This window comes from Ranitomeya variabilis, chromosome 8, assembly GCF_051348905.1.
Source record: "Ranitomeya variabilis isolate aRanVar5 chromosome 8, aRanVar5.hap1, whole genome shotgun sequence".
Taxonomy (NCBI): Eukaryota; Metazoa; Chordata; class Amphibia; order Anura; family Dendrobatidae; genus Ranitomeya; species Ranitomeya variabilis.
The window spans coordinates 7,979,479-7,994,069 of record NC_135239.1 but is presented as its reverse complement, the minus strand read 5'-3'; the positions used below and the strand labels follow the sequence as shown (position 1 = coordinate 7,994,069).

The 14,591-nt window shown below is 49.4% G+C and overlaps 1 protein-coding gene across 18 annotated transcripts in view; it reads right to left on the bottom strand.

Moving 5' to 3' along the window:
- Window positions 1-14,591, bottom strand: part of TTLL7 (tubulin tyrosine ligase like 7) — a 203,459-nt gene that overhangs the window by 67,519 nt on the left and 121,349 nt on the right. For all 18 annotated transcript variants that reach the window (XM_077277940.1, XM_077277942.1, XM_077277937.1 and 15 more), the window contains 3 exons: window positions 9,556-9,733; window positions 4,942-5,222; window positions 2,377-2,514 (listed from right to left, as the gene is read on the bottom strand). In XM_077277940.1, the coding sequence (XP_077134055.1) occupies window positions 2,377-2,514; window positions 4,942-5,222; window positions 9,556-9,733 (597 nt within the window). The remainder of the gene's footprint in view (window positions 1-2,376; window positions 2,515-4,941; window positions 5,223-9,555; window positions 9,734-14,591) is intronic.

Genomic DNA, 14,591 nt, shown 5'->3' with positions numbered 1-14,591 from the left:
ACGCCTCTAGACACGCAGATAATATGTAAACGAGGGCAAAAAAGTCTCTATGATCAGCGACTTACAGGAGAACAATGCTGCGGACCGCGGCTGGAGAGATGACGCCTCTAGACACACAGATAATATGTAAACGAGGGTAAAAAAGTCTCTATGATCAGCGACTTACAGGAGAACGATGCTGCGGACCGCGGCTGGAGAGATGACGACGCCTCTAGACACACAGATAATATGTAAACGAGGGCAAAAAAGTCTCTATGATCAGCGACTTACAGGAGAACGATGCTGCGGACCGCGGCTGGAGAGATGACGACGCCTCTAGACACACAGATAATATGTAAACGAGGGCAAAAAAGTCTCTATGATCAGCGACTTACAGGAGAACAATGCTGCGGACCGCGGCTGGAGAGATGACGCCTCTAGACACACAGATAATATGTAAACGAGGGCAGAAAAGTCTCTATGATCAGCAACTTACAGGAGAACAATGCTGCGGACCGCGGCCGGAGAGATGACGACGCCTCTAGACACGCAGATAATATGTAAACGAGGGCAGAAAAGTCTCTATGATCAGCGACTTACAGGAGAACGATGCTGCGGACCGCGGCCGGAGAGATGACGCCTCTAGACACGCATATAATAAGTAAACGAGGGTAAAAAGTCTCTATGATCAGCGACTTACAGGAGAACAATGCTGCGGACCGCGGCTGGAGTGATGACGACGCCTCTAGACACGCAGATAATATGTAAACGAGGGCAAAAAGTCTCTATGATCAGCAACTTACAGGAGAACGATGCTGCGGACCGCGGCCGGAGAGATGACGACGCCTCTAGACACACAGATAATATGTAAACGAGGGTAGAAAGTCTCTATGATCAGCGACTTACAGGAGAACGACGCTGCGGACCACGGCTGGAGAGATGACGCCTCTAGACACACAGATAATATGTAAACGAGGGTAGAAAGTCTCTATGATCAGCGACTTACAGGAGAACGATGCTGCGGACCGCGACCGGAGAGATGACGACGCCTCTAGACACACAGATAATATGTAAACGAGGGTAAAAAGTCTCTATGATCAGCAACTTACAGAACGACGCTGCGGACCGCGGCTGGAGAGATGACGACGCCTCTAGACACGCAGATAATATGTAAACGAGGGTAAAAAGTCTCTATGATCAGCGACTTACAGGAGAACAATGCTGCGGACCGCGGCCGGAGAGATGACGCCTCTAGACACGCAGATATAAGTGAGAGCAAAAAAGTCTCTATGATCAGCGACTAATTGAATAGAAAATAACGTGGCTGGTCCTGCCGCCATTAATGATAATGGGGTTCAGCCGCAGTACCAGGCTCTGCCACAGTGTATGTATGGCGCTGTGTAACATGTGAAGGGGACACGTGTTTTCTGGAGCACTGCGGCCCATTCGTTCTGCTCATCAGCCGCCTGCATGATCCAGCCCAGTGCCTGCAGGTAGTCACCGACTAAGGCTACGTGCACACGCTGCAGATTCTGTTGCGGATCCGCAGTGGATTTGACGCAGTTTTCCCTAAATTTACAGTACCATGTAAACCTATGGGAAAAAAAAAACCGCTGTGCACATGCTGCGGAAAAATCCGTGCGGAAACGCAGCGGATTATTTTCCGCAGCATGTCAATTCTTTCTGCGGATTCCACAGCGGTTTTCAACCAGCACCAATAGGAAAGTGCTGTTGAAAACCCGCAGAGGAATCCGCAGAAGAAACCGTGAGAAAATCCGCAGTGAAAACCGCAGTGGTTTCGCACTGCGGATTTTCCAAATCCGCTGCGGAAAAATCTGCAGCAGAATCCGCAACGTGGGCACATACCCTAAAGGGACAAATCTAAAGATCAGCAGGGGCCTGGGGCCGGCCCCTCACTGATCACTGACAGTCCATGCCCAGAACGGGTCATCAATATTTAAGCCTCAGAGAACCTCTGGAAATAAGAAAATCTTCCATTTAGATCTAATTTGTGTCCATTTTCTGAGTCACAGTTGTGTCACTTCCCCCTCTGGCAGCTCATTAGCATCACTCTGCCTTTTATGAATCGCCACAGAGTAGACTAAAGCAGCTACAAAAGACCTGTCTCCTCCATGCTTTACACTGCTGCTTTTCCCAGCACTGGAGATGCAGGACCTGGTCGTATGGTGACAGTATGCCGTATAACCAAGATATCCATGAACCCTGAAGTGCGATACTGCACTGAGCCCCATATTGCGGCACACAGTAACCATGTGTCACCATAGGGCGACTCAGCCCTGAAAGTACAGAGCAGGGGGAAGACCAAAAGTGGAAGAGTTATAGATCCACGGGCGTCTGCTAACCCGGCATCTGCCGCAACAATATGTGTGCGCTTACTTCATCTATAATGGCGCATGTTTCATCTTCATCCATCTTCCCTGGAAACCTGATCCTCATGTTCTGAAGAACGTGTAACGTCTGTCTCGTCAGCTCCTCTTCCTGATCTTTCGATATCTGATGCAGAGTGGATTCATTCTAAAGATGGAGAACACGCAGAAATGGTAAAGAAAAGTCAGAGAAAAGGAAAACCGATAGATCTGAGGACAACAATAGACACATAGGAGCTCCCCCTAGTGGTGGCTGCAGACAGAGTATTATGTATCTCTGTATACAGGGAGCTCCCCCTAGTGGTGTCTGCAGACAGGATCTTATCATGTATCTCTGTATACAGGGAGCTCCCTCTAGTGGTGGCTGCAGACAGGATCTTATCATGTATCTCTGTATACAGGGAGCTCCCTCTAGTGGTGACTGCAGACAGGATCTTACATGTATCTCTGTATACAGGGAGCTCCCTCTAGTGGTGACTGCAGACAGGATCTTATCATGTATCTCTGTATACAGGGAGCTCCCCCTAGTGGTGACTGCAGACAGGATCTTATCATGTATCTCTGTATACAGGGAGCTCCCTCTAGTGGTGGCTGCAGACAGGATCTTATCATGTATCTCTGTATACAGGGAGCTCCCCCTAGTGGTGACTGCAGACAGGATCTTATCATGTGTCTCTGTATACAGGAGCTCCCCCTAGTGGTGACTGCAGACAGGATCTTATCATGTGTCTCTGTATACAGGAGCTCCCCCTAGTGGTGTCTGCAGACAGGATCTTATCATGTATCTCTGTATACAGGGAGCTCCCCCTAGTGGTGTCTGCAGACAGGATCTTATCATGTATCTCTGTATACAGGGAGCTCCCTCTAGTGGTGGCTGCAGACAGGATCTTATCATGTATCTCTGTATACAGGGAGCTCCCCCTAGTGGTGACTGCAGACAGGATCTTATCATGTATCTCTGTATACAGGGAGCTCCCTCTAGTGGTGTCCGCAGACAGAATATTATGTATCTCTGTATACAGGGAGCTCCCCCTAGTGGTGACTGCAGACAGGATCTTATCATGTATCTCTGTATACAGGGAGCTCCCCCTAGTGGTGTCCGCAGACAGAATATTATGTATCTCTGTATACAGGGAGCTCCCCCTAGTGGTGACTGCAGACAGGATCTTATCATGTATCTCTGTATACAGGGAGCTCCCCCTAGTGGTGACTGCAGACAGGATCTTATGTATCTCTGTATACAGGGAGCTCCCCCTAGTGGTGACTGCAGACAGGATCTTATGTATCTCTGTATACAGGGAGCTCCCCCTAGTGGTGACTGCAGACAGGATCTTATCATGTATCTCTGTATATAGGGAGCTCCCCCTAGTGGTGACTGCAGACAGGATCTTATGTATCTCTGTATACAGGGAGCTCCCCCTAGTGGTGACTGCAGACAGGATCTTATGTATCTCTGTATACAGGGAGCTCCCCCTAGTGGTGACTGCAGACAGGATCTTATGTATCTCTGTATACAGGGAGCTCCCCTAGTGGTGACTGCAGACAGGATCTTATGTATCTCTGTATACAGGGAGCTCCCCCTAGTGGTGGCTGCAGACAGGATCTTATCATGTATCTCTGTATACAGGGAGCTCCCCCTAGTGGTGACTGCAGACAGGATCTTATCATGTATCTCTGTATACAGGGAGCTCCCCCTAGTGGTGACTGCAGACAGGATCTTATCATGTATCTGTATACAGGGAGCTCCCCCTAGTGGTGGCTACAGACAGGATCTTATCATTTATCTCTGTATACAGGGAGCTCCCCCTAGTGGTGGCTGCAGACAGGATCTTATCATGTATCTCTGTATACAGGGAGCTCCCCCTAGTGGAGGCTGCAGACAGGATCTTATCATTTATCTCTGTATACAGGGAGCTCCCCCTAGTGGTGGCTGCAGACAGGATCTTATCATGTATCTCTGTATACAGGGAGCTCCCCCTAGTGGAGGCTGCAGACAGGATCTTATCATGTATCTCTGTATACAGGGAGCTCCCCCTAGTGGTGGCTGCAGACAGGATTTTATCATGTATCTCTGTATACAGGGAGCTCCCCCTAGTGGTGGCTGCAGACAGGATCTTATCATGTATCTCTGTATACAGGGAGCTCCCCCTAGTGGAGGCTGCAGACAGGATCTTATCATGTATCTCTGTATACAGGGAGCTCCCCCTAGTGGTGGCTGCAGACAGGATGTTATCATGTATCTCTGTATACAGAGAGCTCCCCCTAGTGGTGGCTGCAGACAGGATCTTATCATGTATCTCTGTATACAGGGAGCTCCCCCTAGTGGTGGGGTTTAGTGACGCAGTTGAACTTGGACCTAGGCATTCTAGTATTAGTAAATGTAATGTGTTAGGTCTATTTTCCCACTCTTGTTCTCCATGTTACATGTCCAGGTTTGCGCCCTGATGGCCACTTGCAGGACTGTCTACACTGGCTCACAGCGGGGCTTTGCCTGCAGTACCTGTACATGCTCGTAGCTCGCTAGTAAAGCTGACCTACAATACATTCTGGACGGCTGACATGAGGTGCCACTCACCAGTGTTGGGTACATGCTGCTGTACATCCCCGTGTGCGGCACTCGATGCGACGATGAGCTGCGATGCAATGAATTGGTCCGGTTCCCTGAGGACGGCCTGGAGACTGGTGCAGACACCTTGGATGAGAGCGGCCGATGCGGCTCCATGTGCGGAGACTGTGCGTTCAGTGCGGTGATGGAGCGCGGGCAGCTCACAGAGCGCCTAATTGGAGTGGATGAGGATGATGGGGATGAATAGGTAAACGGCCGCGATTTTATGGGAGGCTTAAAATGCACCCTACCTGCAAACAAGCACAAACACTGAGGTCAGGCAACAATCGTCTGTAGGATCGGGGGACACGGTGACATTTGCATCGACACAATAGAAAACTGCTTTGTGCTGTTGCTATCAGCGTAATGCAGGAGAATGGGGTCACATAGCGACTCCTAGGGCACCGCGACGAGACCCAGCTGGGACCCAGTGCGATTTCTGCCACTTGCTTGTCCCGGAGGATTAGAGGTCACAATGCGACCACATTGGTCGACATTACGCTGCACTGTAGCAATCGTTGGCCGATGACCGCTGTCGTAGCCACAGCCTTGATGATGAAGATGCTGATTAATGAAACTACATGTGATTAACTCTAAGATGGAAGTTTATCATCGGAAATTCTGTGGAGCTGTAAATCCTGTGGTGCGGCGTCTCCTGCCTATGGCGGCCTGCACCATTCCCTGCGATACAAGCACAGCCTCGGATCATTGCTGATACCGGGTCTTACGTTTGTCATCAATTGTTACATAAATTGCATCATTGTAACCGCCAAGAGTCTGCGCCTCAGAGAGGTGAAACCACCAAGAACATCTGAAATAGAAACATTGTAACCAAGATCCTCAGATGGAGCCATTAACCTCCTGCCTCTGTTAATCCTGGTTTCTGTGACTGTTCTTATCCTGTGGAGGGAAAAAAGAACGGTGCCACAATGTTTCCAGCAATGTTCTGTACAAAATTAGCAGCGTATAGGAGAGTAAGAAAGTCAAGAGGAGGCGGCCCCGCTCCATGCCCAAATTATGTCATATAAGCATCCCCATACGGTGGCATGTAAAAGTTTGGGCACCCCTGGCCAAAGTGACTGTTATTGTGAAGAGTGCAGAGTTGAAGATGAAATGATCTCTAAAAGACCTAAAGTTACAGCGGAATATATATATATATATATATGTTAAAATACAAAGTGGGTCATTTGTAACTTCAGGCCTTTTAGAGAGGAGATCATTTAATCTTCAACTACTGTTCACAATGACAGCAATTTTCACCAGGGGTGCCCAAACATGCCACTGTAGGAGCACGCATATAACAATGAGAGCATGGAGAGAGACTACAGTAATGAATGCCAGAGGACAGGTGCAACGCAAGAGGAGTCCTAAAGATAAAGGTGAAAAATAACAGAGGAGCCTGATAATATCGGCCATAGAAGAATGGCTCAAAAACCAGTGGAAAGATGTAAGATGGAGAATAATAAAACGAGGCTGCGCCTATAATGTCTTCTAATCAATCATCGTCATATCTAATAAGAGGGAGGATTTGGGACATTTCCGCGGCTGGATGTAATAAATGGCTTTGTGTTTGTGTACACAGCCTCGCTTCATTTCCTGTGCTAAGGATGGTGGCTGATTAATGGACACTTGGACACCGGCTTTCAGAAGGACCAGAGCTGAATATATCCCAATATATGGAAATCTATTCCTAGATACAGTGAGAAATAAAATGTATCCTAAAATCAGCGGCTTTCTTAAGTCCACTCCTGGAAATGTTGTGTTATAATGGGTCTCTGTCCATAAAGTTGTGGAGCTGCTCCTCTGGCACATTGGGGGCTCGATCACACGGAGCTGCTCCTCTAAAGGTGGCACATTGGGGGCTCGATCACACAGAGCTGCTCCTCTAAAGGTGGCACATTGGGGGCTCGATCACACGGAGCTGCTCCTCTAAAGGTGGCACATTGGGGGCTCGATCACACGGAGCTGCTTCTCTAAAGGTGGCACATTGGGGGCTCGATCACACGGAGCTGCTCTTCTAATGGTGGCACATTGGGGGCTCGATCACACAGAGCTGCTCTTCTAATGGTGGCACATTGGGGGCTCGATCACACAGAGCTGCTCTTCTAATGGTGGCACATTGGGGGCTCGATCACACGGAGCTGCTCTTCTAATGGTGGCACATTGGGGGCTCGATCACACAGAGCTGCTCTTCTAATGGTGGCACATTGGGGGCTCGATCACACGGAGCTGCTCCTCTAATGGTGGCACATTGGGGGCTCGATCACACGGAGCTGCTCCTCTAATGGTGGCACATTGGGGGCTCGATCACACGGAGCTGCTCCTCTACAGGTGGCACATTGGGGGCTTGATTACATGGAGCTGCTCCTCTAATGGTGGCACATTGGTGGCTCGATCACACGGAGCTGCTCCTCTAACGGTGGCACATTAGGGGCTCGATCACACGGAGCTCCTCCTCTAAAGGTGGCACATTGGGGGCTCGATCACAAGGAGCTGCTCCTCTAATGGTGGCACATTTGGGCTCGATCACACGGATCTGCTCCTCTAATGGTGGCACATTGGTGGCTTGATCACACGGAGCTGCTCCTCTAATGGTGGCACATTTGGGCTTGATCACACGGAGCTCCTCCTCTAATGGTGGCACATTGGGGGCTCGATCACACGGAACTGCTCCTCTAATGGTGGCACATTTGGGCTCGATCACACGGAGCTGCTCCTCTAACAGTGGCACATTGGGGGCTCGATCACACGGAGCTGCTCCTCTAATGGTGGCACATTGGTGGCTCGATCACACGGAGCTGCTCCTCTAAAGGTAGCACACTGGGGGCTCGATCACACGGAGCTGCTCCTCTAACGGTGGCACATTGGTGGCTTGATCACACGGAGCTGCTCCTCTAATGGTGGCACATTGGTGGCTCGATCACAAGGAGCTGCTCCTCTAATGGTGGCACATTTGGGCTTGATCACACGGAGCTGCTCCTCTAATGGTGGCACATTGGTGGCTCGATCACACGGAGCTGCTCCTCTAATGGTGGTACATTGGGGGCTCGATCACACGGAGCTGCTCCTGTAACGTGGCAGATTGGGGGCTCGATCACACGGAGCTGCTCCTCTAACGGTGGCACATTGGGGGCTCGATCACACGGAGCTGCTCCTCTAATGGTGGCACACTGGGGGCTCGATCACACGGAGCTGCTCCTCTAATGGTGGCACATTGGTGGCTTGACCACACGGAGCTGCTCCTCTAATGGTGGCACATTGGTGGCTCGATCACAAGGAGCTGCTCCTCTAATGGTGGCACATTTGGGCTCGATCACACGGAGCTGCTCCTCTAACAGTGGCACATTGGGGGCTCGATCACACGGAGCTGCTCCTCTAATGGTGGCACATTGGTGGCTCGATCACACGGAGCTGCTCCTCTAAAGGTAGCACACTGGGGGCTCGATCACACGGAGCTGCTCCTCTAACGGTGGCACATTGGTGGCTTGATCACACGGAGCTGCTCCTCTAATGGTGGCACATTGGTGGCTCGATCACAAGGAGCTGCTCCTCTAATGGTGGCACATTTGGGCTCGATCACACGGAGCTGCTCCTCTAATGGTGGTACATTGGGGGCTCGATCACACGGAGCTGCTCCTCTAACGTGGCAGATTGGGGGCTCGATCACACGGAGCTGCTCCTCTAACGGTGGCACATTGGGGGCTCGATCACACGGAGCTGCTCCTCTAATGGTGGCACACTGGGGGCTCGATCACACGGAGCTGCTCCTCTAACGGTGGCACATTGGTGGCTTGATCACACGGAGCTGCTCCTCTAATGGTGGCACATTGGTGGCTTGACCACACGGAGCTGCTCCTCTAATGGTGGCACATTGGTGGCTCGATCACAAGGAGCTGCTCCTCTAATGGTGGCACATTTGGGCTCGATCACACGGAGCTGCTCCTCTAATAGTGGCACATTGGTGGCTCGATCACACGGAGCTGCTCCTCTAATGGTGGCACATTGGTGGCTCGATCACAAGGAGCTGCTCCTCTAATGGTGGCACATTTGGGCTCGATCACACGGAGCTGCTCCTCTAATGGTGGCACATTGGTGGCTCGATCACACGGAGCTGCTCCTCTAATGGTGGTACATTGGGGGCTCGATTACACGGAGCTGCTCCTCTAACGGTGGCACATTGGGGGCTTGATCACATGGAGCTGCTCCTCTAATGGTGGCACATTGGGGGCTCGATCACACGGAGCTGCTCCTCTAATGGTGGCACATTGGGGGCTCGATTACACGGAGCTGCTCCTCTAACGGTGGCACATTGGGGGCTTGATCACATGGATCTGCTGTTCCTTCTCTATTGTTCAGCATCGCCCCTCGTTGACTTGCACGGCGTTCACCAACTGCTAAAAGAAGTGACAACTGCTCAAGTTCATTTCTGGTTTTGAAAAGACACGGAGGTTGGAAAATGGTAACTTGTGCTACAAAGTGAAATACTTCACATTTTCACTGTACGTGGAGCGGAAGCCCCATGTTTGCTGCTGCTCCATGCTAAGCATACTTATTATTACGCACGATGACCGGATCTGAACGTACTGGATCTCTCCAATGATTTGTACTTCTGCTTGTCCAGGTCGTAGGTGACTTTCTTCTCTTTCACCAGTTTCTCGTCCTCGGTGTCGGAGCTGCTGTCGCCTCCGGAGCTGCTGCTGTTGGAGCTGCTGTAGCTTTTCTTCTTCGACGTCTGAGTGCACTCCGGCATAGAGGACAGCGTCTGCAACAAAAAGAATCCTGCTCAGGATGGGAACTGACGCTCTGCAGCTAAACTTCTACAAAGCTGTGATTAAGAAGGCCCTGAGATACAGAGCTGCCGGTTCTAGTGCTGTATACACCGTATATCCTCTGTCTATAGAGGAAGCGGCAAGTATCCAGGAGAACTCAAAGACCCTGAGAAACACACAGACCACCAAGGAGAGGCCCAGGATCGGGGTCCCGGAATAAGCCCTCCTCTGCTGTCTGATCGGCTCTTATATTGTTATTCTGCTCAGTCGTTGGGAGGGAGCGGAGGATCCGGCTTCTGCATGATTAGCGCCATTTCACAAGCATTTACTAACTATTAAAGCATTGAAGTGTTCTCGGCCGGTCACTAAACCTGGTCGGTCATGGATGAACCTCACGTGAATAGACCGGACTGTACATACAAAAAACAGATGGGAGTTGTCGTTTCCTGACAGTTTGTGCAGAGAGAGGGAGGAGTGGAGCCGTCTCCATTTTTTCTCACCTTTTTCTTCAGGTGCTAGTTGACAGTGCGCTCCAGATGATTGACAGCTCGCGGGCTCATACTTAGGCAATGGGGGCGGCAGCATGTGGCCCACTGTGAGTTTGGGCAGTGCAGGCCACCAGGAATCTGCTCCTGGGTAGATGGCTCGCTCAGGTCTGCTCTGCAGAGACACCGATCCAGCTATCTGGCCAGATTCAGAGATCTGCTGGAACGAGTTTGCAAGCCCTGCATTCCTTGCCGATGAAACAGGCCACTGCTGATAGACTACAGAGGTGGCAAATAACCATGGCAACGAGCAGTAAACTACACAATTAAAAATCTGTTTCTGTCCGCACATCACACACGGTGATAACACAGGTCTGATGATACTTTGCACAGATCTTTTCTATTCGGTCCTTTATTACCTCCCAGTATTCTCGTTGATGATTGGCCGTAATTGCTCCGACCTCGGTGTACCTGACACTTGTAGACAATGTATCACCTCGTTCCTTCCTATATTCACGGTTTCCCCCTTGCTGCGTCCTCTGTTATATTAGACGCTTATATCCAGGACTACAGTGACATTGGGGTACTGTGCACCGGGGTCCTCACCCCGCACGGCTTCAGGACCGAGCACTAGTCCACATCAAAGATCACCCCGGTCGGTGCCTGTAGGAGGGTCCGGCCGTAACCTCATATATGATGGAAGGAATATTCTCACAGTGGGAGATTTCAGCGCTCGCTTCTTCGCATGACATTATACTTTCTGTGCAGTTATGCCCAGCAACGGACACATGAGTCCAGACAGACTCCATCCGGGCTGAACCTAGTGCTGACAAACCTGGATGTGTGAATTCTGCCCAAGTCCGATAGCGACCAAAAGCCCCCCTCAGAGTATTGAGGGTGTGCTCTGATTGAGGATGTGCACTGCGTCCTGTGCAGTGCTGTGTGCGTGCTCTGCATCCTGTGCAGTGTTGTGCGCGTGCTCTGCGTTACATGTAGTGTTGTGGGCATGCTCGGCGTCATGTGCAGTGTTGTGCGCGTGCTCGGCGTCCTGTGCAGTTATGTGTGCGTGCTCGGCGTCCTGTGCAGTGCTGTGTGCGTGCTCTGCGTCGTGTGCAGTGTTGTGCGCGTGCTCAGCGTCATGTGCAGTGTTGTGCGCGTGCTCGGCGTCATGTGCAGTGTTGTGCACGTGCTCGGTGTCATGTGCAGTGTTGTGCGCGTGCTCGGTGTCATGTGCAGTGTTGTGCGCGTGCTCGGCGTCATGTGCAGTGTTGTGCACATGCTCGGCGTCATGTGCAGTGTTGTGAGCATGCTCTTTGTCATGCGTAGTGTGAGCATGCTCTGCGTTACATGTAGTGTTGTGGGTATGCTCGGTGTAATGTGCAGTGTTGTGGGCATGCTCTGCGTTACATGTAGTGTTGAAAGCATGCTCGGTGTCATGTGCAGTGTTGTGGGCATGCTCTGCGTTACGTGGCTACATGTAGTATTGTGAGCATGCTCGGTGTCATGTGCAGTGTTGAGAGCATGCTCGGTGTCATGTGCAGTGTTGTGGGCATGCTCTTCATTACGTGGCTACATGTAGTATTGTGAGCATGCTCGGTGTCATGTGCAGTGTTGAGAGCATGCTCGGTGTCATGTGCAGTGTTGTGGGCATGCTCTGCGTTACATGTAGTGTTGAGAGCATGCTCGGTGTCATGTGCAGTGTTGAGAGCATGCTCGGTGTCATGTGCAGTGTTGTGGGCATGCTCTGCGTTACATGTAGTGTTGAGAGCATGCTCGGTGTCATGCAGGGTGGATAAAAATCAATGTTTTTTTAAAAAAATCAAAAAAATCGGATTTTTTTGATTTAAATCGGATTTTTTTGATTTAAATCGGATTTTTTTCAATAAACTGCTTTTTGAGGAAAATATTTTACCATCCAAAGGTTCTTCCATCATGAGATAAAGCTGAGTTGTTTAACTCAGTAGAATAAAGGCTGTATATGTGTAACATTCACAATGCCATGCTCTTCCAGAGGTTTCTGTAGGATCAGATGCTGACTATCCAACAAGTTTGGGCATGTCAACTGAATGGAAAAAGAAACTAAACCAAAAGTGAAACCAAGCTAGAAGTGTGGAATTAAAGGGGCAGTATGAACAAAATGTGGAGGCTATTAATAGTTTATACAATTAAGACATGCTGCTTTTAAACACCTACCTATTGCCATATAGTAAAACAAAAAAGATTTTTACTTACTTTGGGGTCCCCCCCTCACCCTGGCGTTAGATCGTTGCCCCTAGTTTCGTCCGTGTAACTATGGGCGCACATGCGCACTGCTCTCACTTCTCATTTTAATCGTGATTTATATTAAAAAAAACCTTTTGATTTAAATCAGTGATTTAAATCATGATTAAAATCATGATTTAAATCGATCCGATTTAAATAGAAAAAAATCTTTTGATTTAAATCGTGATTTAAATCATGATTTAAATCGGCGTGATTTAAATCAATCCACCCTGGTGTCATGTGCAGTGTTGTGGGCATGCTCTGCGTTACGTGGCTACATGTAGTATTGTGAGCATGCTCGGTGTCATGTGCAGTGTTGAGAGCATGCTCGGTGTCATGTGCAGTGTTGTGGGCATGCTCTGCGTTACATGTAGTGTTGAGAGCATGCTCGGTGTCATGTGCAGTGTTGTGGGCATGCTCTGCGTTACGTGGCTACATGTAGTATTGTGAGCATGCTCGGTGTCACGTGCAGTGTTGAGAGCATGATCGGTCTCATGTGCAGTGTTGAGAGCATGCTCGGTGTCATGTGCAGTGTTGAGAGCATGCTCGGTGTCATGTGCAGTGTTGTGGGCATGCTCTGCGTTACATGTAGTGTTGAGAGCATGCTCGGTGTCATGTGCAGTGTTGTGGGCATGCTCTGCGTTACGTGGCTACATGTAGTATTGTGAGCATGCTCGGTGTCATGTGCAGTGTTGTGGGCATGCTCTGCGTTACATGTTATGTGCATCGTATGTGTCATGTGCAACGTTGTGTGATTTCGGTGTGGATACATGAGCACAGGAAAGCTTTGGTGGACTATGATGTGATCTGTGGTCACAAGTCAGCACTGAGGAGCTCATATAAAGACTCATCAAAGCCTTACAAACTGCCCTCAGAATTAACTCCCTGGAGGATTCTCAATTAACTTATTTTGCAGCCAGCAAATGTGCAAGAAAAAGAGCAAAAAAAGCCAAACTGATACTGGTTTTAAATGAAACGTAAATGCAAAAATTATTTTTACGCCAAAATACATGAATTATTGTAAAAAAAAAAGCCCCCACCAATGTCCATAATTTTTCAGCCTTATTTGTATACAGTTACATGACGTCTCCAGGAGTTACTGACTGGATCAGGAGCTGACGTGGTCCCTTTAAATCCACTGTAGGAGGTCGGGACATGTGCCGTGATGTAAATCTCATTATGTTACATTTGGTGGAAAGAAAGAATCTGGGAGAACAGCAGATAAATTATTCAGCTGAACACAAGACACATAATATGAAAAGAGCAATGTGGAGCCAAGTCTGCGGCAGAGGCTCAGCGTGGCAGCGGCTCAGCGTGGAGGCATTAATTCTCCTCCGTGCAGAGTGCCGCCTGCTGCTCGATCTGTAGAAGACACACTCTACATTGGGACTTTGGGAGCCGCTGATGCAGCTGGGAGCCCTCTGCCAACACTTTTTTTTCATGAATCAAACTTTCTAATATCTCTTACTCGATATCACATCTCCTTCTGAACTCCTCAATCACTCTGAAATACAACTACAATATCTCCTGATCTTGAAGTAGGAATGCCATCTGACTGATGGATCAGATTACAGCTGCTTATTGCACCTTTCTAGTAAATCTTTTACACCCCAGTGTTGGAGTCTCAGCTGCGCTGCTCAGTCATGTTGTATAATCTCATCCATGCTGCTTCTAGTAAGTGTTTTCTCTCACCCTAGTTCTCAGTTAACAGTGACACTGCTCAGTATTGTCCATCATGGTTTTGCTGCTTTCCAGTAAATGATTTGGTCTTATCCTAGACCTGGATTCACAGCAACACTACTTAGTTCTAATGTATAATTTCTATCCAGCTGTTCCAGCTTCTCACTAAACGTTTATATCTCACCCCAGAGTTGGATTCACCAGTACACTGCTCAGTTCTGCTGTACAATGCCCACCATGCTGCTGCTTTCTAGCAAGTGATTCATCTCACCGCAGTGCTGGATACGCAGCTACGCTGGTCAGTACTACTCTTATGTCCACGCTACTGCTGATCCTCAACATGTGTTACATAGACAGGAGAGCAATATTCCCTTACATCAGGAGAGCTTATCAGCTCCCACTAGTTCAAAGACAGCTGAAAAGT